Consider the following 25,043-nt stretch of genomic DNA (forward strand, 5'->3'; position numbering starts at 1 on the left):
AAGAAAAGCAGAAAGAGAAAGCGATCACTCCGACCCCTGGCTTCTGCGCCGCCGGGGAGGGGGCGGAGAAGCTGAGCCAGGCAGAGTCGCTCAACACCCAGGCGACTCGCCTCGCGAGTGGCGCGGAGCGGCCGGGCTCGCCTTTCTTCTTTCCCCACCTCCTCCTTTTCCCCCCTTCTCGCTTTTCTGCTGGAGGGGGTAGGGAGAGGAAAGAGAGACAGAGAGAAAGGAATTTTTTTTCCGAAGCATCCTAACCAGTGAGCCAGCGCACGGCGGCCCATGGCTTCGCTGTACCAAAGGTTCACCGGCAAGATCAACACCTCGCGCTCCTTTCCGGCGCCCCCGGAGGCTAGTCGCCTTCTGGGTGGCCAGGGGCCGGAGGAGGACGCGGGCCCGAAGCCCCTGGGGCCGCAGGCGCAGGCGGTGGCGCCCCGGGAGCGCGGAGGTGCAGGTGGCCGGCCCCGGTTCCAGTACCAGGCGCGGAGCGACTGTGACGAGGAGGACGTAAGAGCATCGTGGTGGGTGGGAGGCGGTGGTGGGAGCATCGGAGGGATGCAGGGGCCTGGCGACTCCTAAGGGTCTCTGGGTCCCCTGCGCCTCTCTGTGCGTTCCCTCCTGCTGTACCAGAGCGTGCTCAGACACTCTCCTTGGCTCCTGATCTCAGTCATCATAGTCCTGAGCAGAGATTTGCAGTGGTGGCCAGGAGTTGGTAGCAGGAAGGGTTTTGGAGCTGCGCCTGCAGGGATGTGGACTATGCTTGGAATTCGCTACATGCGTGGATGTCTTTTTGTAACTGCAGTCTGCTGTGGTTCTCGGGGAATTAGATGTGTGTATACTTGGAGTTGTGTTTTTGGTTTATTTTCCTGCTTTTTGGCTCAGGGAATAGCTAGTTCAGGCTGCTTTACTCTTCCTGCCACTTGTCAAAGCAACTATCCAACTGAGGTGACCCTCCTCTCCTCTCCAGTCTTCCCCTTTTCACTATCCCCAGACACCTTCTCTCTCCACCTAAGGATTAGACCTATGGTGTTCAGGGGGATGGGGGCGGGTCCTAGCTTCAGAGCCCTAGCCTCTGACCCAGACCCAATAAAGCTCTCACCACGCATGCTAATTGGGGCTGTAAGTCTGTGGTCTAGCAACTCTACTTGGACTATGCTCCTTCCTTAAGAAGTTCTCAGAGAGGTCTCTTACTCTTGAGGCTGGAAGGCTGGACTTCAAAGACTGAATTTGCATATCCACCTAGTAATCAAGGATTCTTTCAGGGTACCAGTGGCCACAGAAATGGGTCGAAAGTCTTGTACTGATCCCTTGAAGCAGTTGGTACCACTAGGACTTCCAAGGAGGGGGAGCTTTTCCTGAGACCTGTTCCCAGGGAAGGAAGGCAACCCCCAGGTGAGCCCTCATGCAGGCAGGTCTGGTTTGGGTGCAGCAGCCCTTAGAGACAACTGTGCCGTATCTGCAGGGTTACTGAGGTCCCTTTTCAGTGTGCTGCTGCAGCACCTGGGCCTTTGCACAAGCCTTCACCCTTGCAAAACTGGGTAGCCCATAACCCTGGAGGAAACATGAGGTTTGCCCATGAGACATACAGGGTCTCAAGTAGCAAGACTTCAATGTTTAGTAATTTTTTGGTGCAAGATGTCTGCAGGGAGCAATAATGTTTCCATAGGACTGGGAGGTCTCAATTGCTTAATCTTACAAAACCAGGGAGGCCATGATACTGTTAATTGCTGGTTTGTGGGGTGTTTTGTGATGGCGTAGGGACTGCCACAGAGGTGACAGGAGTTTGTGGAAGGCCCACTCACAATCATGCATCATGAATTTTTTTCCTGGTCATTTCCAGATTCCCCTATCTAGAAAAAGATATCACAGACTAATGTCCCTCACTCCAGTGGGCCAGTCTTGAGTAAAAAGGGACAAATTATTACATCTGGTATAAAGAACTAGATTTCTTTAAGGGTGGGATTGAGCAATAAATAATTCTGGAGGATTCTATTTACTTAGCATCCTGTGGGCATAACTGGGTTGCAATGCAGGCAAGCAACACACACACACACACACACACACACACACACACACACACACACTGAAATCTGGCTTAAAAGCTTTGGATTATGGGTCTGGAATGAGTTTGCTTTGCTAAGCAGGCTCTAGATGTCGCTAGCAGAATAGACAGGCAGTGCTGTGAGCAGCAGCTGGTCTCCGCCCATCTGGATTGGGTCTGTTTGTTTGTTTTTACAGATCCTAGCTGAGAGAGGGTAGCTCCCTCTTTTCATTCTGATGCATAGCTAGAACTGCTTCTCTAGCAACTCTGAGGTCAGCATCAGGGCAGGGGTATTGGATCGTTGAGACATCCACCATGAGAGTTCTGAAGGCTGCCTTCAGCCAACTCAGATACATCAAGTTCCAACACTGTTTGTGTCCTGCAAAAACCAGAAATGTGTCTGTGCATCCAGCCATGCACATGGGCATTGGTCAAGTCTGCTTAGTATTCTGTGGTGTGTATGTTTTTTCCATTATTAGGTTATAATAAGCACATACATTTTCTACAAAGTAGCAGTTCTGTGGGATAAAGACGCATGGGGGCGGTGTTCATCAGGAGCTTGATAGGTAGTAGAACTGTCATATGAAGGAGTCATAAAAATGACTAGATTTTAGCTGCTCTTACCACAAAATCAACAAAAAATAGCCATGTGAGGTGGTGAACATGTTTGTATAAATTCACATTGACCTTCTTACTTCCTGTATGTGCCTATGTCATTATAGTATTTACCTCCTAGGAACTCAGGAAGCATTAATTAAGTTTCTGATATACAGTTGAACTAATGACATAGAGCTAAATGTAGCCTCAGTTTAAAAACTCCCTCTTTTAAAATGGCAAAACATTTACCAAAAGACAGAAACACAAATCAAACCATCTTTCTCCCAAGAACAAGAGGCTACAATTAAAGGTAACTAATGAAGTCTTTGTGTTTAAAAAACTGCTAGATATGTCAAGATTGAAGGATCTCACATTACACCTCTCCTTCTTCCTGTCCCTGTCCCTCTCTTCTCTCCCTTTCCCACTCCCCCTCTCTTCTCTCTCTCCAAATCAGAAAGCAGATATTTTGGACCACTTTGCTATGCTCAGGAACACACTTGGTTGAGAGAGAGAGAGAGAGAGAGAGAGAGAGAGAGAGAGAGAGAGAGAGAGAGAGAGAGAGAGAGAGAGAGAGAGAGAGAGAGACAGAGAGACAGAGACAGAGAGACAGAGATATAGAGAGACAGAGAGAGAGAGAGAGAAGACCCCACACACACACACACAAGGGATCTTTAGGAACCTCATTGCTCCCCCTGAAGCTGTCCAGGGTACTTAATGCTCTCTTTCCATTAGGTCATAGTAAAGCCTCCATCACTGTGTCTGAGTGAGCAGTCTGAATACAAGACTGGTGACCTCATCCTGAATCTGTGTTCTGCCAGTCAGGCACAGCTGTAGCAATATGCAGTGTCTTAGTTGTCTTTCTGTTGCTGAGATAAAACACTGACCAAAATCACTTTGGGGAAGAGAGGATTACTAAGGAAAGTCAGGGTGGGAACCTGGAGATAGGGACTGAAGCAGAAGCTTTCCATCAGTTGGTGATTTTTGTCCCAGATGACCTGAGTTTGCAGTGTCTAGTTGCCAAAATCAAAGAAAGAAACAAACTCGGCTTCCTTGTCCTGCTTATCTGATGCTGGCAAATGACATATCTGTAATATGCATTAGGTTTTACATTATCTTGTCCTTAGACCCAGAAATGAAGAAGGAAAATTAAAAAAGTATAGTACATAAACATGTGCACATAGACTAGGAGAAGGCTCCATGAGGAAAGAGCTTGCCACACAAGCATGAAGACATGAGTTCATAGGCCCTGAAGCCATGTAGATGTAAAAGCCATGTTAGAGTACCTGATTGTAATCTCAGTGGTCCTACACAGGGAGAGGAGGTGGAATCAGCAGAATCCCCAGAAGCTTGTGGGCTGGGCATCCTGGTGCATGCCATGGCAAACAACAGGAGGGGCTGCCTCAAGTAAGGTGGAAAGAAAGGAATAACACTTGAGACTGTTCTCCACCCTCCAAAGAAGCACTATGGTGTGCCCCTATTTGTGTGTCTGTCTGTCTTTCTGTCTGTCTTCTGTCTGTCTCTTACACACTCTTTTTAAAAATTAAGTAAAACAAACATGTCTTTGCATGATTGGGAAAATATAACTTCCACAAAATTTAAGATGCTGTACAAAGACTCACCCAGATAAAATCTAATAAAATGTGCACAGAACACTCCTTCACTAACATTAAGGGGCTAGTGATGAACAAAGAAATCACCGGAGTGCAGACACCATGACACTGTTTATAACCACAGACAGCCTCTTTGTGACCTGTCACCTATGCAGGTCCACAGACAGCCTCTTTGGGTGGTATCATGGTTAATCACAACCAGTAGGTTGATGGAATCTGGACTAGCCTGAAAGACAGCAACTGGGTATACCTGTGGGATGCTGTTTTAATTTTGGTTGGATTAGTTGAGTTAGGAAGACCCATCATGGGTAGCGCAGTTCTCTAGGCTAGGATCATAGAGTATATAAAAAGGAAGAAGTGATCCGAGCACCAGCCCTTCACCAGTCCGAAACCTGACTGTGGATGCCATCTGACTATTAACCTCAAACTCCAGTGGCTGGGACTTCTCTGCCACAATAGAGTGTAGCCTGAAAATGCAACTGAAAATCAACTGCTTTCCCCTTAAGTTGTTGCTGTCAAGGAGTTGTATCACAGTGACAAGAAACGAAGATGGTGGAGCTGTCCTAGGATCTTTCATTTGTAAGCAGTTTCCTTGTAAACTTTACTCTTATTTAAACAAAGCCAATTAGCTGGAAACCCCCTTTGAAAAGCCATTAGCCAATTTTATTTAAAAATCATTGTGTAGAGTTAAAAATTTAAGTTAACTCTAAAAAGCTGCTGAAAGATGATTTTAGTAAAATTCTGTGACTTGCTGTTGGAATTAACCATGACTCATTTTAAAATATCAGCATTTGTTAGGACTGTCCCTGAACATTTCTCTCCCATCTCTGCAATGGCTTTAGGAGCCTTGCACACTGCCACCTTGGTTCTACAGGCACAAGGCTGTTTCTGCACACTGCCACTGTGGCACATGGCTATCTCTGCTTCCTTCATTCTTGGTGACTCAGATTTTCCTAATGATGTTAATACACCAGCAGCCTGATTTTAAAACCACAAACCAGCCAATGCTGAGATCTAATGACAACCACTACCCATGATGTCAGTCAGCCCAGCAGGCCCAAGTTCTTCATGTTGCATGTCCTTTTAGCCCTGAGCCTATCTTATTTTTTCTCTGCTCTGATCCTTTAGTGGTGTGACGTCTTTTGTGGTTGGGACTTGTCAGTTTTGTGACTGGCTTCTTAAGCAGCTTGTTGACACAAAGATGTCCATATATTATGAAAAATATTTTACCAATGTTAAGTCATTTTTCTCCCTAACCTGATTTTAAAAAAGGACTAAACCTTTCTTCAGTCCAGGACCTCCTCATCATGACATTAGTAATGCCTAGTATACCTACTCCCAGAATGGGTTCAGGGAAGAAGGGGATCATTTGGAGCTGTGACCAAGGAGGCACCCCGTATTGTAGTGTGCCTTAATCTCCACACCAGTGGTAGCTGCAGGGCAAATATACTTGGGAGTGCTCACTGAGCCTAGCAGCTGCAGGGAAGACCTTCTGCAAACAACTAAAGCTAAGGGGAAAGTCCAGTGTCTCACCCCTGCCTTGACATGCTTTCTCCTTTTTCTCACAACTTCTTATACAAGGGTCTTGATACTGGCTCCCATTTCTTTCCTCAACAGTCTTTGCCTCATCTAGCTGGCTTAGGTAGAGATTTGCATTCTGAGCGTGGCTAGGACATGACCTTGACACAACCTGCACACAGGATGACAGGTGTGCTGACCACGTCGTGGTGAGATGTCAGTGCCATCACATGATATTTCTTTTGTCTTGGTACCATCCTAACTTCTGTTCTAGAGGACAACCACCCTACTCTTCAAAGCTTTGAGCCTTGTGCTTTTCATGGTACTGTGTGAATCCCCATTTTTCTTCCCCTCAGGATCTTTTCTTTTCCTATCCCCTCCACAGTCTCTCCCTCCCTCCCTCAATCTCCCTACATCTTCCTGCCCACCTCTTTTGATCCCTTTCTGATCTCGGTCTTAGTCCTTTGGTAAATCCTTCCTTTCTCCTGCCCTTTAAAGTTTGAGTGCCTGGTCTTCAATTCCTCCCCTTTCATGTTTTCTTCACCTTTCTGCAAAGGGAACATGGCGTGTCCTGTGGCTCCAGCTAGAAGATTATGCAGACAGCCTTGTTACCCAGAATGCACTTCTCTGAAGATAATTTGCCTTTTTTTTTTTTAAAGTGGGCATTTCTAAAGTTGAAAGGACTGTGGAATAACTGACTGTTCTACTAAGCTCTCTTAAGACATGTCAACAACTTTGGAAATTATAGCAAAATATATGTTAGAGTAGGTTACAATTTCCAATTGAAACAGCATAAGTACACAAAAGCCACATTCCCCGTGTCCGGGTTCCTTTCTTGTAGTATGATTTTCATGTAGTATGTGAAGCCCCCTTATCTCCCTGTCACACCATCTCATTGCTCACTGCTGGACATAATATTTTATTAAATATATTTTTAAAATTTAAATGTATTTAAACTTTTACTGTAGAACATATTTAATATCAGAAACACCAGTGTTCAAGTAAAGCAAATGGTCATTTAGCTTCACTATAAACTCTTTCAATAAAAACTGGCCAAAGTCATGCTATGTGTATCGCAAGGACATACAAAGTTCTTCCCTACTCAGAGAATCAGGAAATGAGGGAAGGAAGGAGGGAGAATTCATAGTGAAAAACATAAGGCCCAAAGAGGAAGAAGAGAATGCTGCCGGAAAGTAGCACACCACTCTGCAAAAAAGCAGAAGGAGGAGACACCGAACACAGCAGCAGAAAGGCCTGGAGACACCAAACACAGCAGCAGAAAGGCCTGACCTTGGCAGAACGAGGAGACACCAAACACAGCAGCAGAAAGGCCTGACCTTGGCAGAACAAGGAGACACCAAACACAGCAGCAGAAAGGCCTGGAGACACCAAACACAGCAGCAGAAAGGCCTGGAGACACCAAACACAGCAGCAGAAAGGCCTGACCTTGGCAGAACAAGGAGACACCAAACACAGCAGCAGAAAGGCCTGACCTTGGCTCCGCCCCTTCCAGGTGCAGGCAGCACCACCCCTGGCCCACCACCTACATCGTTGCCTGAGCTGAGAGGAAAACCAAACAAGGAATCAACCTTTGCACTCCACATTAACAACATTAACAAGAACAGGCTGCCGTGGGTTGTTATTGGGTGGGTCAGTTGTTAACTGAGAACCACAGCAAACAAATTCTGACATGTTAACAAGCTTTTGCTCTTTAAAGCCAGAAAGAAAAAAAGATGTTTTTGTGAAACAGGAATGTGATCTCTTCCCAGAGGATGGGAGCTGTTGGCAGTGAGAGACTTTGAGGTGGGTATGAAAGCCAAATTTACGTGGCAGGCTAATTTTTTTAAATTGCTGCCAGCACATTTCTAAACATTACATGGATCTATTACCTATAGGTTAAGAAGATCGGGAGTATTAGAATTTCAGAATACTAAGTTTGTGTCGATGGTGTTGGCTTATTTTCCCTCGTGAGATGAACGTTCTTTGATGTACATCACCAGGTGGGAAAGGTGGTTCTTAGGTGTTGGCCTGGGGGTCTTTTTTTCCTTCTATAAAGTAGAACCTTTTCATTTCTTACTCAAAGCTTTTTATCCTTTGTAGCTGGATTGATGAATGAGTTTAATTTTTGTGAGCAACTGGCAGGAGTTGCTGAGTGAGATGTACATGCTGATTGGACCCACCCTGCTCCTTTTAATTACTCCAACGATAATAATTCATTAATCAAGTGCAAGAGAAGTGATTCCCTCCATGTGAGATATTGATCCTCTCATGCAGTGTTGCCTATAAAAATAATAATCCTGTGACCCTTTTAAAATTAAACCCTGGTTAATAAATTGAGTATTAAGGGCACAGCGGGACATGTATGCCATGTCTCGGTTTTCTTCCATTTCAAGCTTATCGATTTGATTTTATAAAGATGTAAAACACACTTGCCCTTTCCCAGGAACAACTTTTACAACATTTTCCCTCAAACTGGTCCCGCTCTAAACTTACTTTGGGTAGAATTTGTTTTTTAATTGATAACTCTAGTTTTACAGATGACTGGACTAAAAATGCAGTCAGGTAAAAGATAGCAGACAAGTCACAGATTTCTGGGCTCCTCTGCTCATTTTTCTTCTCTGTAAATGCCATATTAAGTGGGAAAATTAGCTAAATTATATCAGTCAGTTAGAAATGAGACTGGAGAGATGGCTCGGTGGTTTAGAGCATTTGTTCTTCCTGAAGAGTTCACAACCACCTTCTCCAAGGGATCTGATGTCCTCTTCTGGCTTCTATAGGTACACACACACACACACACACACACACACACACACACATGCGCGTGCATGCACACATGCACACACGCGCACACAAACATACGCGCACACACACACACACACACACACACCTACACACAGGAAAGCTAGAAATTTGCAAGACCTGTGAGATGCAGGCAGTGGAGTTACAGGTGTGGAAGGATGCCTAGCCCCCGGGACTTGCAGAAGATTAATTGTTGGGGTTGAACTCTCAGCAGGCCATGGGGAAGACAGCTGGTATAGAAAACTTCTAACAGTATACAAAGGAGGAAGAACCCATGTTTGTAAGTAGAAAGACTCTTAGGTCCCGAAACAGCTTCTATTTCTAACAGAAGCATATAAGCGGATCTCAGCCACTACTGCATGTGCCTACAAATTACCTAGAGATGTTTGGAAGTCAGAAAAGTCATCCTGGATATAAACACAGTGAAAAGGAACACACACACAATGCGCGCGCACACATGCACACACATACATACAGGGAGATTTATTTTAATTCAAATGAAACCTAGTGTTTTTGAAGATCATCAAATTCACTGTAAAAATCAATTTTTAATCTTCTGTAATAGTTAGATTTCATGTGAGCATCAGCATTTACCATAGATACGATTTAGCCAGTTTTAATATAATGCTTATTTTTCTTAAAGTGAAATAAAGGGAATAGGTTCCTGTCCCAACTGAGAATTGAGAAGTGATTTTTTTCTATCTCCTACTCTTCACCATTATGAGATGGTTAATAGACAGAGCAAATGGAACAAGCACATTAGCTTTCACACAGCAGTGGCCTCCCCATTGTGTTACTCACAATATATGCATCTAACCTTGTGTTTTCTCTCTTATATAAACAATATATGTATCTATAAAACCATTCCTCACAAAATACAAAATATATGCATCTGACTTCAATTCACATGCCCCACATATGGCTGCTCTATATTATAGACATGACCTGTGAAAGAACAGACTTAAGGTGACATTGAGAAGGAAGGCAGGAATGGTGGAGGGGAGTGTGGCAAGCACTTAGAGTCAGAGACCCTTGCTAAGGGGAGAGGTTGGGAGGTAAGGTAGAAATGGAGGGAGGGGTTACTCCAGCTGCCTGAAGCCGTGGGTGTGGAAGAAAGTATAGCTCCTCTGACAGAAGCTTTGAGAAACCAATGTCTGGTTTACTGTGTCTGTCTGTCTGTCTGTCTGTCTGTCTGTCTGTCTGACAGGCAGTGGTGTTACAGCCAATGCTGCTCAGATAGATCTACACCTTTTCTGGCCAGCAAGTTCATAGCCTCATCACAATCTAGCTAGCCTGAGCAGGCTGCAGCTGAGAACAAATTTCTTCTAGGTGGGCAGGTCATCCTTTATTTCTGGGCCCTGGTGGGTTCAGTCATGATGGAGTGGTGAATGCACAGATTTCTCTCTGAAAATTTAAAAATTTTGTGTATTTTGCCCACATGTATATATGCATAGCATAGGCTTGCCTGGTGTCAGAGGTGGTCAAAAGGCCATAGATCCGCTGGTACTAAGCTACAGACAGTGTGAGTCACCATGTGGGTGCTGTGTATTGGACTCTGGTCCTCTATAGCAGCAGCCAATGTTCTTAACTATTGATCTATCTCTCCAGCCCCCTTTCAGAGTTTTGAGGGCAAGTTCATCCTTTTATCTTACAAGCTTTTCAGTTCTCTGATAAACCAATTTGGAAATTGTCCACATGAAGGCAGCAGAGATGTGGTACCTGAACACGCTGGACACATCAGCTCCTTTCTCAGGGAAGAGTGTTTTGTTCAGTGGCAGGGGAGGAACAAAAAGATTCTAGCTCCCTGAAGGCAAAGGCCTATGTGAAGTGTGTGGGGAGCTGGTGGATCACAGGCTCTTAGGCTTCCAAGAGTGCATGGCAGCTTCCTAAATGTCTGTAAGAAATCACTTAGGAATGTAGCCTTCAAGAGTCTTGAGTCTTGAGTGGAGGCTGTGTAGTCAGCACAGCAGAGCCAAGCACTTAGCATTGTTCCTATTCTCCATGATATGTAGATTTGGACCAAGACAGTTTGAGCTTAGAAGGTGAAGGTCATGAACTTCATCTAAACATTTCCCATCAATGCAGTCCTCTTCTCCCTGCTATTGCCATGTGATAATGTTTAATTTCTACTCTGTATGTGAAAAGAGCATACAGGCCATCTCTTCCTTACGTCCAAAAGGATAGGAAACTCAACCCCAGCCCTTCCTCCCCGCTAGCTGTCTATTAAAGGAGGGGATGCTAGGAAAGGCAGGGCACTGTTTCTATAGAAACCGAGCTGCTGGTACAGCAGGGCCACTGGCTTCTGTGTTGGGCAGCTGGACTTCCTGAATGCAAAATCACCCACTTCATTTCTCATTGTATCTTCCTGGCCTTGTTTTTCTGGTGTCCATCAGCATGGTGTACGAAGCAACTCAACAGGGTCTTGAGGTGAACCCCTCCTCCTCATGACCTCTCTGACCCACTGCCTCAGAGCTTCCGTTCATTGCACTACATCAGGGAAATCATCATCATATACTCTGGGCTTCTGTGCTGCGGGGCTTCATCCCAGAGTCCCAGGATACTTGAGTGTCACTGCACTGCCAGGCCCCTCTGCATCAGCATCCCCCCTGCCTGGTACCTAAGAAGCACAGTCATACATAAATAGAGAAAGTTTCCCCAGTCTACTCAGGACATGCCTTTCCTTATCCCAAGTCTAGTCCCTAGCCTGCTTCTTTGGGTCTGGATCCTACAGCAGGTGTCTGCTCTCCAGGAGCCCTGTGTAGATTAGATCCACCTATTACAGGCAAAGCCACCACATATCACTCAGAGCAGCAATCTGTACATGCGATGTCATCTGTCTTTTGATAACATCAGGCTCCATGGCTTTCACTCTATCAAAAATGTTCCCGTTATTGCATCTACCAATCCTTTCACCCAGAAGCCCCTCCCTGCCAACACACACACCTTTATCTTGCCCGCTGTCATAGGCTCAGCTCAAGTTTCCTCTAAGATTGAGTCAAGTCCTCTAAGACTGAGGTCTGTCCTTCCTGGTTAGAATTAAAGTCCATCCCACAGACCACACCCGGGATTCCCATTCCTGCTACCATTCCATCTTCCCTTGCCACAGGGTTTCTTGACTTCTGATACATTATACAATAAAATTTCTTGTGCCTCTTTTCATTTCTATTGTTCTTGGTCAGAATCTTGGCTGAACTGGAAATAAGGACATTGGGCTGTCTTGCTGTCAGGCACACACAATCCCTGAGATTTCTCAAGAGATTAGTCTATGAAATGACTGAGTGATGGTTCCACACCTGAGATGCCTGTGGTCCCTTCCATTTGAATATTCCTCCCTATTTACTGGTTTGTTGTTGTTGTTTATAATGTTGGAGATTTAATCCCCAGTCTCACTCAGGCTAGTTCCACTGGTGTGTTGAGCTACACTTCCAGTCACCATGTTAAAATTGGAAGCATTCCAAAACAACATTTTTGAACTATGGATTCTTTTCAGTCTCTGCAAGGGAATTCTTGTTTTAATTTCCATATTGTTGGGATAAACAATGGTTCTTTCTGGCTGCTCAGCCTAAGAGAACAGATGGGCAAGTTGTTATCAGGAAAGAAAAAGCATGGAGACTAGAGAGATGGCCCAGCAGGTATGAGAAGTGCTGTCCATGTTTGTTGCCTCCTAGCTGCCTGTAGCTCCAACTTCAGGGGATCAGATGCTGTCTTCTGGCCTCCATGGGCACAGCACTCATACGTACACATAGACACATAATTTTACTTTTGAATCTTAAAAAAAAGATAATAACAAAATGTGTTTTGTAGGATCAGCATTTAGCATTTGTAAACTCCTGTATTGTTTTAATAAAATTAACAAGTATGAATTCAATTAAAATATTCTTCAACCATTTTACTAATTTTGTTGTTGTTGTTAACAGAGAATAGAAGTAATAGCTAAACATCTCAACAAGGAACAAGGACAGCAATTTCTATAAGAACAGCAGGGGAGGGAGTTCTTTGATCAGAACTTTTCATTACCTAATTCAATACAATTAAAAGAAAGAAAGAAAGAAAACCCACAGTTTTTCTATGTTCACATCATTATCTAGCAGGTAGGAAATCAAATGAGAGTATTTTGAATCCTGCATCATTAGAGGAAAATCTCAAATTCCCAGACCAAATGCAATGTTTCTGCCAGGAAAAAAGAAATGTTCTAGGTTTTATAATCTCTCTGAATTTGCCTGGGGCTCTTTGGCTGTGCATAGCACCCATTTCTATGATAATGTAATCAGAGCAGTCTTATGGGGTGGAGCTGGAGCAAGCAGCTCAGACCTTTAGCATAGCTCTGCCCCTCAGCAGACTTGGACACCTGCCCCTCAGGTGATGTCAGGACTACGAGACACCAAAATGTGTAGGACAGAGGTCCACAGCTGCAGATAGGATTAAGTGCAGTCTGTCTCTATCTCGGAGTGAATGCTTGTATATCTCCAGTCCCTGCAGTAAGGAGTGTCACATCCCTGGAGGGTAGAGCCAGGCCTGCCTTGTGAAGTCACAACACCTCAGGCAGTATGCTAAGCAGGTAGCCAGAGACATGTGAGCAAACCATATCCTTCCTCTAAGGATGTGTTACCACTTGTGACAAATTCTAGAACTATCCAAAGTGTCCTGGTGCCCACTCTCTTAAACTGTGAGTGTCAGCACTGGTTTGAGATCACTTAACTCAGTCATGAAAGTTGTGCCAATGGTAGAGGATCTCTGAATGCATAACAACCAAGAGGCAGTTCGAAGGCCAACATGTGATGCCCCAAAAATGTTTCCAGTATCAGTGGCCTGTGTTGTGTAAACTGACTTCACAGCAGTCTTGTTTCTGAGCTTATTTTGTGTGATATATTTATGTGAAGTGATGTTCTCAGAATTGATAATTATAAAATCAAAATATCAGTCAACTTTGAAAAGTACTGAAGATGCTCTATATCCCAAAGAACTAAATATTTAGCCAATGTTTAATTATCTATATAAAGTAAACAAGCAACCCATTCCTTAATATGCAAATTTACTTCAGTGTTCATAAATGATGAAGTTACATACATACCAGAGACTTGTGTGAAAATAAATTTCTTTATAATGTATTGTCAGTAAATGTTAGATTTGAATACCTATTTTGTATGCCTGTATACCTGGGATTGCATAATAATTTCTTAGGGAAATAAAAGTTGTGAAAAGGCAAAGTTTAGGAGCCCTACCTTAGTGGTTATGATTAAAGTTGGTGCAAACACCTCACTCTCTGGTCACTGGGTTTCAGTTGCCAAGGAGTCTTAGAAAAGTTAAAAACAAAAGATGCACAGCCTCTTTCTGCTGCCATCGTATGAGGACTAGGAATGTGATCACTGGCAAACATCCTGAAAAGCCATTGCATGTCACCAGAGGTATTTCAGGATGGCTTTCTGTGCCTGAGATGGCTTGAGATCCCTATGCATCCATGGAGCAGCCATGCAGCAGCAGAGATGTCAGGCACAAGAGCCACACAACTGCCCCTCTGTTGCCCCTCCTGCATGTCCATATGGGACCCAGTGAGGACTCTACTGTGAAAGACCAGTGAAGGCCTCAAGGTGGTGGAATGTGAGGACAATTTCTGCCTATCACTTCCAGCCTCTGGATATGGACCACAGGCACATCTGCTGTAGGACAGACCAATGACCTTGAAAGGAAAAGGGCAGGATTAGATGGGTCCAGAGGTTGAGGAAGCAACAAAAGTGGGCAATTGGGTAAGGCTATCATGGGGGAAGCCTCAGAGAACATGGATGGCTAAACACAGCTTGTGAAGAAACATGGAATCATAGATGATTTCCAGGGCTGTTGGAATTTGCCACTGCAAGCATTCTTCCTGAGCTGCAGGGGAGGTCTCATGTGCCTGTGAGAAACGCTGAGCATAAGCACAAGCCACGGAGTCTACTTTAACCAGCACCCAGCATAGAGCCTGAGCTACGATTTGGAGTCTTGGCTTTAAGCTGCTGTACTGTTCTGAGTCCTGGGGTTCCCAATGAGAGCAAGCAGGGAAGGGAGGGTAGGACACAGAATGTTGACAGAATGTTGCTCCCCCAAAACAATTGTGCTCTTTAAATATTTTACTTGAACGTGCAATTTCTGATGAAGAAAGGGTTTGAGAATAGAATGAGCTCTGCTGGAGGAGCAGCAGCACTTATTCTATGAACTCTGAGATATCCAGCAGGCTCATGTGATGAGATGTTCTTATTACAGCTCAGAGAGGCACTGCAAGGAGAAATAAACCAAGTCTGTACTCATAGCACCAGGACTAGCCATTGTTCGTTGGTTGACTCAAAGGCTCTCAGAAACAGAAAAGCTTGGTGGGGCTGCCTGCTCCAGGCTTCAACCTCTTAGCTTGGATGCCAATTCTGCAGTACCTCCTGTTCACGAGCTTCAACATCCTTCCTTGTAATACAGGAAGCAATGGCAGCATGGTTCACCTCAGTTGTTCACGAAAGCTGGGTCGATATGTTTGAAAGCCTTGGACCTGCCCTTGCTGTGTCACACACTGATGCAGAACTGATCTCTTGGTCAGACCCAGTTAGTTGTTGCTGCAAAAGGCAGAAACTGAGTGATCTGAGAGAGCTAGCTTCGGGCTAGAAATGCCACAGGTACTGGCAATCGGGTAGGTGCTGCCAATGTGACCATTCTATGGGGAGACAGCCATGGGACTCGAGGAAAGAAGGAAGGGAGAAGTGAAAGTAGGCCACTTCCTTCATCTGCAACAAGTTTCTCCTTCCCCACTACACAACAAGGAGCAGAGGGTGTCCCCCAGCAATAACCAATCAACACTCATTCTGTGCTTATGACACAAAATGAGAGACTCTATTAGCAGATGAAAAGCCATGCACAGACAGAAGTAAGAAATACAATTCTCGAGTCAGGAGGGTCATATGAACACTTTAGGACCGGTCGAGAGGACAGAAGTCACAGGGGCAGAGTGCATGAACCTAGTATTAAAGTGGTCCTCTCCTCTTAGAGTCAGGACTCTCCAAGCTCTGGGGCCCCACCTCTGTCTCAAGAGTCTGAACTCTTTTTTGGGGGGCTGGGGAGTGAGACAGAGTTTCTCTGTGTAGCCCTGGCTGTCCTGGAACTCACTCTGTAGACCAGGCTGGCTTTGAACTCAGAAATCCAACTGCTTCTGCCTCCCAAGTGCTGGAATTAAAGGCATGTGCCACCACTGCCTGGCCTGAGTCTAAACTCTTGCCAATAACCTTTACTTTCCCTTTGCTCTGGAATTTTCCATCTTTTAAGTCCTTAACTGAAGAATCCAGGAGGACAAGAACACAAATGCTAGCTAACAAGGAAAGTATGTGTTTATATAAATAAATATATAGGATAATTGAGGGGCTTGGTCATGAGCTAGCTGGATTATGGAGTGTCCTGTCCAGGTTCCCTTGAGCATGGCTTTGGGCCCATGCCATCCTTGTTGACCACTGTGATAAAGGTTCTATGTTCATATATTGATGCCCAAGCTCCAAATTATGGAATGTAAAATGGAGCATTTGGTGGGGCCCTGATAAAGGGGACTGATGCCCTTATAAGAGATAGGGAGTACCCTAGGTCTCCCTCTTCCTTTTAGAATACACTTAGCAGCTACAGTTTATACCCTGGTGCAGGGCCCTCTGCAGAGCCTGACACACTGGCCATGGCCTCAGCAGCCAACCTCCAGGTCTGAGAGAAGTCAGTTGCTATGGTCTCTGGTACCCATCTGAGTTTCACTCATTCTCAGAGATGAGGAGGGCTGTCCCACTTGGGCTGACTGGCTTCCCTGGAATAAAAGGTGCCTAGCTGTCTTCCCAGGACCAAGATGAAGCACAGGGATGCGGGCAGCATAGATGTGTGTGAGATGTCTACTTTCTCTCCCAGAAGCTTCCATGGTCTCAGAGCTTGCTCACCTCAAGCTGGCTTATCAGACAAAATGACAAAAGGAGCAAGATCCAACCCAACACAAACAGCACAATGGAAATGAACCCGAGTTTGTGTTGGTCAGACCTTTTGAGTATTTTCTACACACTCACAGTTTGAAATAGTCTGAAATTGAAACCTTAGTGAGTCAGACAAGAGAGTGCTGTGTGATTTCCCCAGGGAGATGTAAGCAGTTGTCTGTTTATCCTAAGTGGAGTACCAGCAAAAACCCTAGTAAAAACTTTGGCTTAGTGAGCCAGCAAGTTTGTTGAGTTTACACACAGAGGTATAGGTAAGGGGTCACTTACTGAATCAAAGGCAGCCATTTCACCAAAAAGCCACACCAGCCTGGATGACAACATGCATGCCTTGGGCTCCGTGAATGTCTGGCACATACCTGGGTTAGTCTGGGAGAGTCTTCTCTCCCCAGCAATGACTTTTGCTTTTCTAATCTTGAGAGAGGCCCTATGAGTCTTGTAATTTTCAGGAGCTTCATGGGACTGCTTCGTTTCCTTTATGAGATTTAAAGGGATGTTTAAGGAAGAACTGTTGACTCAATGTGCAGTACATGGTTATAAAACTCTGACAATTGGTGCTGTTGCCTAAAACATCCAGGATCTGTGTGAATGCTCTGGAGGTTCCCTTGATCTGAGGACAACTTACGTCCCAGGAGTCAAGGTGTAGTCAATATGACAGAGAAACAACAGTATCCTGGAAAGACCTGTCCTGGAGGTGACATCCAAAGTCACCCTCCCTATCTCTCTCAGGCAGTGTTTCTCAAGCATTTAGGAAGAGAGGTATCTACCTCAAAGTGGATAACATCTTTTAGAAAAGGATGAAAAAGACTTCCCTAACAGTGAGGTAAGGTGCATACTTGAGTGTAGCGGGCCAGAGGGACGAGACAGTATTTTTAATAGCTCTTTAATAGACAAGGAGGTATGGATACTTCCTGTATTTTTGCGTTAGCTCCCGATTGCAGTCAGAGCACATCTGATGGCTCAGTGTAGTCAGCTCACTGGCATTCTTCCTGGTCTTTCTGGCTCCAGCTCTGGCCTGTGCTCAGAGCACAGAGTTCAAATAAACTCTGTTGATGAGAAGAATATAAGATTTCACTTTAAAAATACAATCATGAAGAGCTTCATTTAATCTAATTCATGTGCATCAGTAGTGTGTGTGTATAATCAGCTGTCAACTTTTCAGCTCCTTCCAAGCAAAATTGGTCCTAGTTAGTGCAGAGCTTAGGGGGTAACTGCTGGGACAGTGTCTTAGCTAACCTGTAAAAATTTGTGCACAAGTTGGTGTGTGTGTGTGTGTGTGTGTGTGTGTGTGTGTGTCTTGACTGGTAAAGGGATCATCTTGTGAGCATGTGAGCCTGAGTTTAAAAGAGACATGGTAGAATATGATTGTAATCCCAGCATGTAAGGGATAGATAAAGGCAGGGACTTGAAGGTAATTGACCAGCCTGCCTGCTCTCATTAGTGAGCCCAAGCCAATGAGAAACCATCTCAAAACCAAATAAAAGCACAGGGATGGTGCCTGAGGAACACCTGACTATTGACCTCTGGCTTCAACAATCATACACTCACATATTTGCACCACCACACACGTGTGTGCACAATTAGATCAATATGCACATGCAAGAGGATTTCATGATCAAAAAGTCTAGAAAACACTGAATTCTTTAAAGTTCTTCTAATGGTTTGCTTCACTTGTGCTTCACAGTGAATAATGGAATACTAAATAGAGGTATTTTTAGAGAGATTTCACACTTATGTATGTTGGTTTAGGTTGGTGATAGAATTTTGAGGCAGATATTATGTGTCCCTCTTCATTCACTTCTGGCTGCCATAGCCATCTCTATCCTCTTCTATTCTAACAGTTTTGGAAGTCCTGTTCTCTCTACTCATATTTTATGCTTTCTAAAACAAACACCACAGACCCGGTGGCTGAAAACAACTTCTATTTGTTATCTCAGAGTTCTGGATGCTGGAAGCTCAAAAAACAAAAGTATAGAAGAGTGTCTCTCCTCCTCTTGGTAGGAAGGGTCCTTTCCTGTCTTTTCCAGCTGTGGGAGAGTTGGTCCTACTGTGTGGCTTCAAGCTGTAAGGAGGCCCTTTCCGTGAGCCTCTCAACTGTAGGGAAAATACTTCTGTGTTTTTCTTCCAGCTTCTAGTGGTCCTGACAACCCAGACCTTATGTCAGCATCTCTCCAAGTCTTTGTCCTCCCCTGTTCCTGACCACCTTCTCCAACTCTCTTTTCTTCTAATAAGCACAGTTATGAGTGTCTGATTTCCACATAAGGTCATGTTCTGAGAGACTTGGTTAGACAAGCTTCTTCACAGACCATTGACAGCAGCCAAGATATGAAATTTGCCTATGTATCTACAGATGACTACATGGATTTTAAAAAAAATGATGGTGTATGTGCAATGTATTATTCACTCATAAAAAAAAAAATCCTGTCACTGACAGCAGCATGAGGAACCAGGCAGAACATTGTGTTAAGTGAAACAGGCCACCCATCCAAGCAGGAAGCTTTTCAGCATGGAGAGCAAGCAGGTATGTGGTTGTAATGCTTTCCTGGCTGAGCAGTGCTCCATCTTCTCCCTTGCAGCTCACTGCCATTCTTGCTAGAAGCTATAGGACATGCAACTACACTTTATTGTCCCCTTTCCTGAATACTCCACTAATTCCTCAATCTAAACTCACTGCCTCTCTGACATGCTCCCCGGGCCTTCACGCTTTTGAAATGGAGGGCTTGGTTGTACTCAGTGAATGCCATCTGTGTCCTCTGCTTTGTCCTATTCCAGGGCCTGAGCTCATGGAGGACAGGGCTGTGCTGGGTCTCAGGGACCTCCACGTGACCTCAAGCCCATGCTGCCATCTCTACATCTCATGGAAGGCATTCATTACTTAACCCAACATGCAGTCCCTGGTGGCAGATGAGAATATCAATGCTGTATCTTTAGGGCTAAAACCAAAGAGGATGAAGGAGCCTCACACAGGCCTCCACTCAGGGCACCCATGGGCTGTGACATTTCTGCATTATTCAGTCTCTCCACCCAGATGCCCTGCTTCCTGCTGGGTCTGGCTTAATGGGAAGGAAGCTATTTTTAAGTGTGTCCTTTCACAAAGCAGCAGCCACATCTCTTGGGGCTTCTGGTTCCTTGCCAGACAGTGGATAAAAATCCGTGTTTGGGGACAAGCAATGAGCAGGAAGTTTAGGTAGGAAAGCAATGTAAAATGTCACAAGTCATTACAAAAAGCAGTACCTCCACCGCTCTGTGTGTCCACCCTGTCAAGTGCTAAGTTCACCAGGGACACTTGGTTACCACAAACTTGCCTTACAAAGTGACCCATTTCTGTGCTCAATGGCCCTTGCAGTCTGCACACAGCAGCATGTCTCTGTCACCCAAGCCCTTTGCAGCCTCCCTGCCTCCGTGCCTTCCCTTCACATGCCAGACTCTTCCGTCCTCCTGCCTTGGCATGCTGGCTACCAGGACCTCCCTGTATCTTTCCAATTCTAGAAAATGTCAATAATTTTTAAGACTATGTCAAGGCTAGATTTATTTCCTCTGAGGTAGCTCTTGGAGGTGGGATAGCCCTATGCTGCTCCTAGAGTTAACTTCCTGAGTGGCAAATCACATAGGAATATATCCTAGACACAACCTCTGCATTCTCTCTGCATTTCCCTCACCCAGCATTCTCACTCTAGATTGCTTATTAGTGCAAGGATGCATTTTAATTTGGTTTTAGAACCTCTGGGGCTACATGGTGGTTATTATTGATCAGCAACTTGACAGGGTCTTGAATCACCTCTGACATGAGACTATGGGCATGTCTGTGAGGAAATTACTAGATTGGTGAGAAAAGCCACCCTAAGTGTGGGTGTCATTAGCTCACTGGGGTCCTGGACTGACTCAAGAGGGGAAAGTGAACTGAGTAGCAATGCTCACCTCCCTCCGCTTCCTGACTTCAGATACAATGCCATCTCCTGCAACCAAGCTAAGTTTTGGTCAGGCACTTTGTCACCTCGATGAGAAAAGTAACTAAGACAAGTTGGTAACAAAGACATGGAATCAAGATGTCTTTATACAAGTTTAAGATATGCACATATGTGGTAAAACACAGATATACCTTGGATTATTTTAAAGTGTCTCCACCCTGCAATTTATGAACCAGGAAGTCATAAATCTAATGGTGAAAGACAAAAGTGAGCTCTGGAGAAGTAGCCTGGTTTTAGGAGTGAACCATTTTTTTTCTGGAAAGAGCCAGGTAGTTGTGGAAGGTGCTGGAGAGTACAGGGGTCCCAGAATTCAGCCAGAAGTCCAGCGAACAGGCTTCCCAGGGCACCAAGAGCAGTCAAGGCCCTGTGCTGCATGGCACATGGACAGTCAGTTAGAAGAGCAAAGGCTCAGTCAGTTTCAAAGAGCAGATGATTCCTGGAGCACATGAGATCAGTTTTGAGAGAGTCATGTCCTTGTTCTGATTCCATCTCAGAAATAAGCACCAACTGAAAGAGACAGGATTTCCCATCTGCAGCATTAGTATATTGGTAATAAGGTGATTTTAAAGTCTCTTCAAATAATGATCCCCCAGTCTCCTATTTGGTTTCATTAAAAAGCTCCGTGAAGACAGACAGACAGACAGACAGACAGACAGACAGACAGTAGTTTGGGCATTTCCAGCTCTGACAGGGCTATTCTACCATGACAAACAGATTTGGTTCCCACCTTCTCTGTTCCAACTTAGCACAGCTCTTTCAAACACCAGAGCTGTTCCTAAACCACCACACTATACCCTGTGTGATAGTCTATATATGCTTGGCCCAGGGAGTGGCACTACTAGAAGGTGTGGCCCTGTTTGATTAGGTGTGGCCCTGTTGGAGTAGGTGTATCACTGTTGGTGTGGGCTTAAAGACCCTCATCCTAGCAGCCTGGAAGTCAGTATTCTGGTAGCAGCCTTCAGATGAAGATGTAGAACTCTCAGCTCCTGCTGTATCATGCTTGCCTGGATGCTGCCATGTCCCTGCCTTGATGATAATAGACTGAACCTCTGAACCTGTAAGCCAGCCCCAATTAAATGTTGTCCTTATAAGATTAGCCTTGGTCATGGTGTCTGTTCACAGCAGTAAAACCCTAGCTAAGACATCCTGCCACTCTGTCCTATGAAGTCATGTGGTGATCTGTTTTGCAGACATTTGCTTTGCCATGACCACTGTTCTCATGCTATGAGTACCATGTTTGGCCAGCCTTATGTCTCAGGTTCCCATACAACTTTTCTCTTTGTGTCAAGCTTGGGAATAATCCACAGCCTTGCCTGGGTGGCCTTTTGTGATGATGGAGTTGGTGGAGTAGGGTGGGGGGAGGATAGCATGGCTACTCCAGTGCCTCCATGCCTTCTGCCTCTCCCAGTGCAGGTCCGTAGCATGCTCACTGTGACCTGTCTCCTGGTCTTACCTGAGTGTTTCTCTATGGTTGCCTCAGTTCCCTATGGCTTCTGTTTCCATCACAGCATCTCCTTGGCATGAACTCTGTGATGCCCTAAACAGATCTACCATTAGCAAGCTGGACACCTCCTTACCCTGGTCACCAGCTCATTGCACTGAAACTAGTTACTTTTCTTTGAGCTCTGAGTAACAGACACATTATGAGGTGATGTTCTCAAAGCAATGTTATATTTTTTCACAAACTTTCTCTAGTGAAGTTATCTGTTGTTCTTTAGAACTGGAGCCCATTGATGATGAGACTTCTGTGGAATCTGGGACAAGACCTACATGTAAGAGCTCTATCTGTCCATCTTCACACTCTGAGCTTCACTTCCCACTGGGTGGATGGTGATCTCAGACAAAGGGCAAAGGTGGCCATCTCAGTTTGATTTATACATCTTCCATGTTCTTGATAAAAGATAAAAGGGAGCTATCTATTTTATAACCCCCTCTCTCAATTTTGAGGTGAGGTTACATGTAGCCTAAACATGTGTCAAACTGGATATATAGGCAAAAATGATCTTGAACTTAAGATGCTCCTGTCTCCTCAGTGCTGTGATTAGAGACTGTTCCACAACACCCAGGGTTTTCAGTGCAGGAGAAGGAGCCAAGGGCTTGCATGCTAGACAAGCACTTGTATCAGCTAAGCTATATTCCCAGCCTTCTTCTCAGGGTTTCTGGGAAGCTGCATCAATTGTATGATATAGACAGTCATAGCATCATGGCGAATGCTCTGGGAACAGACAGGGGTTTGGCTGGGGACTGAAGCTCAATCAGAACCCAATGGCTCTCCAGAGCTCACTGTGTTACTACCTCTTTGCCTGAGCTTCCTCCCCAAAGTTTCTTTCCAGTGAGCTTTCCAGGACTAGAAGGCCCAGGCTTCCTCCTGTCTATATCCTAGAGAGAGTTTAGCTCCTGCCTCGACCCTACTACAGGCATCACAGTCCTACCATTGGTCTCTCACCATTCTAGTCATGAGTGCCAGCCATTGGAGCTGTCTGCCATTTAGAACATTCATCAGTGAAGCAGAGCTGGGGTGAAATGGATAATGGGGGGCTATGAGAGATGTGATGCCTGCCTCACTGGACATAAACACAACCACAGTCCCATTGCCAAAGTATCCCTCTATTAGAAAAACGAAGCCTGAAGAAATCTGGTAGGAGAAGTAAATGTTCTTCTCTGCCACTCTCACTGGTCCTACTGGTTGGAGGAGCACAGGTTAGAACCTTCAGCAGGTGCCATCATAGTTGGCCAAGTTACCCTCTCCAGTCCTGACTCAATTCTCAGGTCAGTCAATGGGGTCTGCAAGGGAGAGAGTGAGGACAGAGGGGCAAGAGACTCGAAGAATAGAGACAAGACAGTCTGTCTGGTCAAGTCTCATTTATTGAAAGGCAACTATGGGTATATATAAGCACAAGCTGGGGAGTGCAGCTGGAGACACTTAACCACAAGTCCAGGATGTGTTTGAGAAAATCGAGACATTATCAGAGTGTGTTCAGCTGTGGTGGGATTCTTGCAAAAACATCATGATAGGAAAACAAGTCTCTTGTCAGGGTGGAAAAATACTACCTGTAAGTAAATAGCCTGAGATGGCTGCAGAGATGATAACCACTTTCTGTTAGGAGTCGGCTCCCAACACAGTCCAGTATCTATTGGGGAATTAACATTAAGGCATGATTAGAAAGGGCCCAGATTAGAACCAAGCTGATGATGTAACCTGTTAACCCTTAGCTGCAGAGCTCCTTTGAAGGGTCCAGTCCTGCTGAGATGGATGAGAGGTGAGGCTGGGTCTCTGAGGGGACAGATACTACACGAAAAGGGACAGTGGCTGAGGGACTCTACTGATATGCCAGAATAAAGATCTCGGTCTGTGATGGTGTTTTATTACTCTATAGGCCTCTCTTGGTATCCCATTCATCTGTTGCATCCCAGTAACTTAGTGTTCTTCATGAATCCTCACTTTCTTCTAAGCCCTTCCTTGATACAGTTGTGGTTATTAATTAATATCAGCCATCACCACCTTTTACTTCTTACAATCATACCCCTCCATGGATGTCCCCTGAGGGCAGAGCGTATGCTGGAGTCACGATGGTCCAGAATGGCCCAGGGCATTTGATGACAAATGTTCTATACTCAGTTTTCAGATTTGGTCACCGGGGCCACATGATGAGCATTTGGAATGTGGTGATGCAATTAGGAACTGACCTTCAACTATTACTTCATCCATTTTAAACTCATAGCACTGTATGTAGCTAGTGACTCCCACTCTGAACATCATGGGTTTGGAGGATGAAGATGGGAATTTATATTCCACCCAGTCACAGGAAAATGTGTTGACTCATCCCTTTGGTGTAAGTTCCCTGGATGAATCTCTTTATTAGCAGTGGGGTCTCAGTCCAGTATTTGTAAGTAAAACAGTCCTTATTTCAAGTTGAGCTTACTGTCTTATCTGGCCAGTACCCAATCCTGTGTATAAAGAATTATGTAGCAGCAGAGGAGACACTCAATTCCATCTCAAGGGTAAGGAGTGTCTTCCTGGGAGACTGAGTAGTCATTGTGCTTCTTGAGAAGTTACAGTCATAGGATGGAGGAGAAAGAGGATGGGTCCAGACATCAGCTATATAGAAGTTCAAAGCATCCACATGGACACAGAGCTTCAAATACAGATTGTACCAGTGCAAGGTGCTTAGATAGAAGCCTGGGACAGGCTGTATATCTTTGTGTCTCTTGTGTCTCTTAAGCGAGCGTCATAGTTTAGATGCCCTTTGTTAAGGGGAGAAGGAGTCATGAGAGAAGTTCATGAAGACCTTTCAGAAGTGTACAAAGGTCTCTTTTACTTTTGTTTCCTCACACTTAAATATTTTGACTTCCATCTGGAGAATGGACTGCTGTATTTGGCTAGTGTAGGATCATCTAGAGAGAATGGGTCAGTAAGAAACCCAGAGAAACTCAGAGAAAGCCAGAGATAGAGAGATAGAGATAGATAGAGAGATAGAGAGATAGATAGAGAGAAAGAGAGAGAGAGAAAGAGAGAGAGAGAGAGAGAGAGAGAGAGAGAGAG

At 44.9% G+C, this 25,043-nt stretch overlaps 1 protein-coding gene across 3 annotated transcripts in view; it reads left to right on the plus strand.

Moving 5' to 3' along the window:
* The window catches only part of Dpp6 (dipeptidyl peptidase like 6), a 933,905-nt gene that overhangs the window by 236,750 nt on the left and 672,112 nt on the right, over positions 1-25,043 (plus strand). Inside the window, exon 1 of one of the 3 annotated variants that reach the window (XM_031380236.1) lies at positions 1-504. The exons of the other annotated variants lie outside the window; for them this stretch is intronic. Coding sequence (XP_031236096.1) covers positions 280-504 — 225 coding nt within the window. The 5' untranslated portion in view covers positions 1-279. The remainder of the gene's footprint in view (positions 505-25,043) is intronic. 3 annotated transcript variants of the gene reach the window in all.

Source organism: Mastomys coucha, unplaced genomic scaffold (assembly GCF_008632895.1).
Source record: "Mastomys coucha isolate ucsf_1 unplaced genomic scaffold, UCSF_Mcou_1 pScaffold19, whole genome shotgun sequence".
In the NCBI taxonomy this organism is placed as follows: Eukaryota; Metazoa; Chordata; class Mammalia; order Rodentia; family Muridae; genus Mastomys; species Mastomys coucha.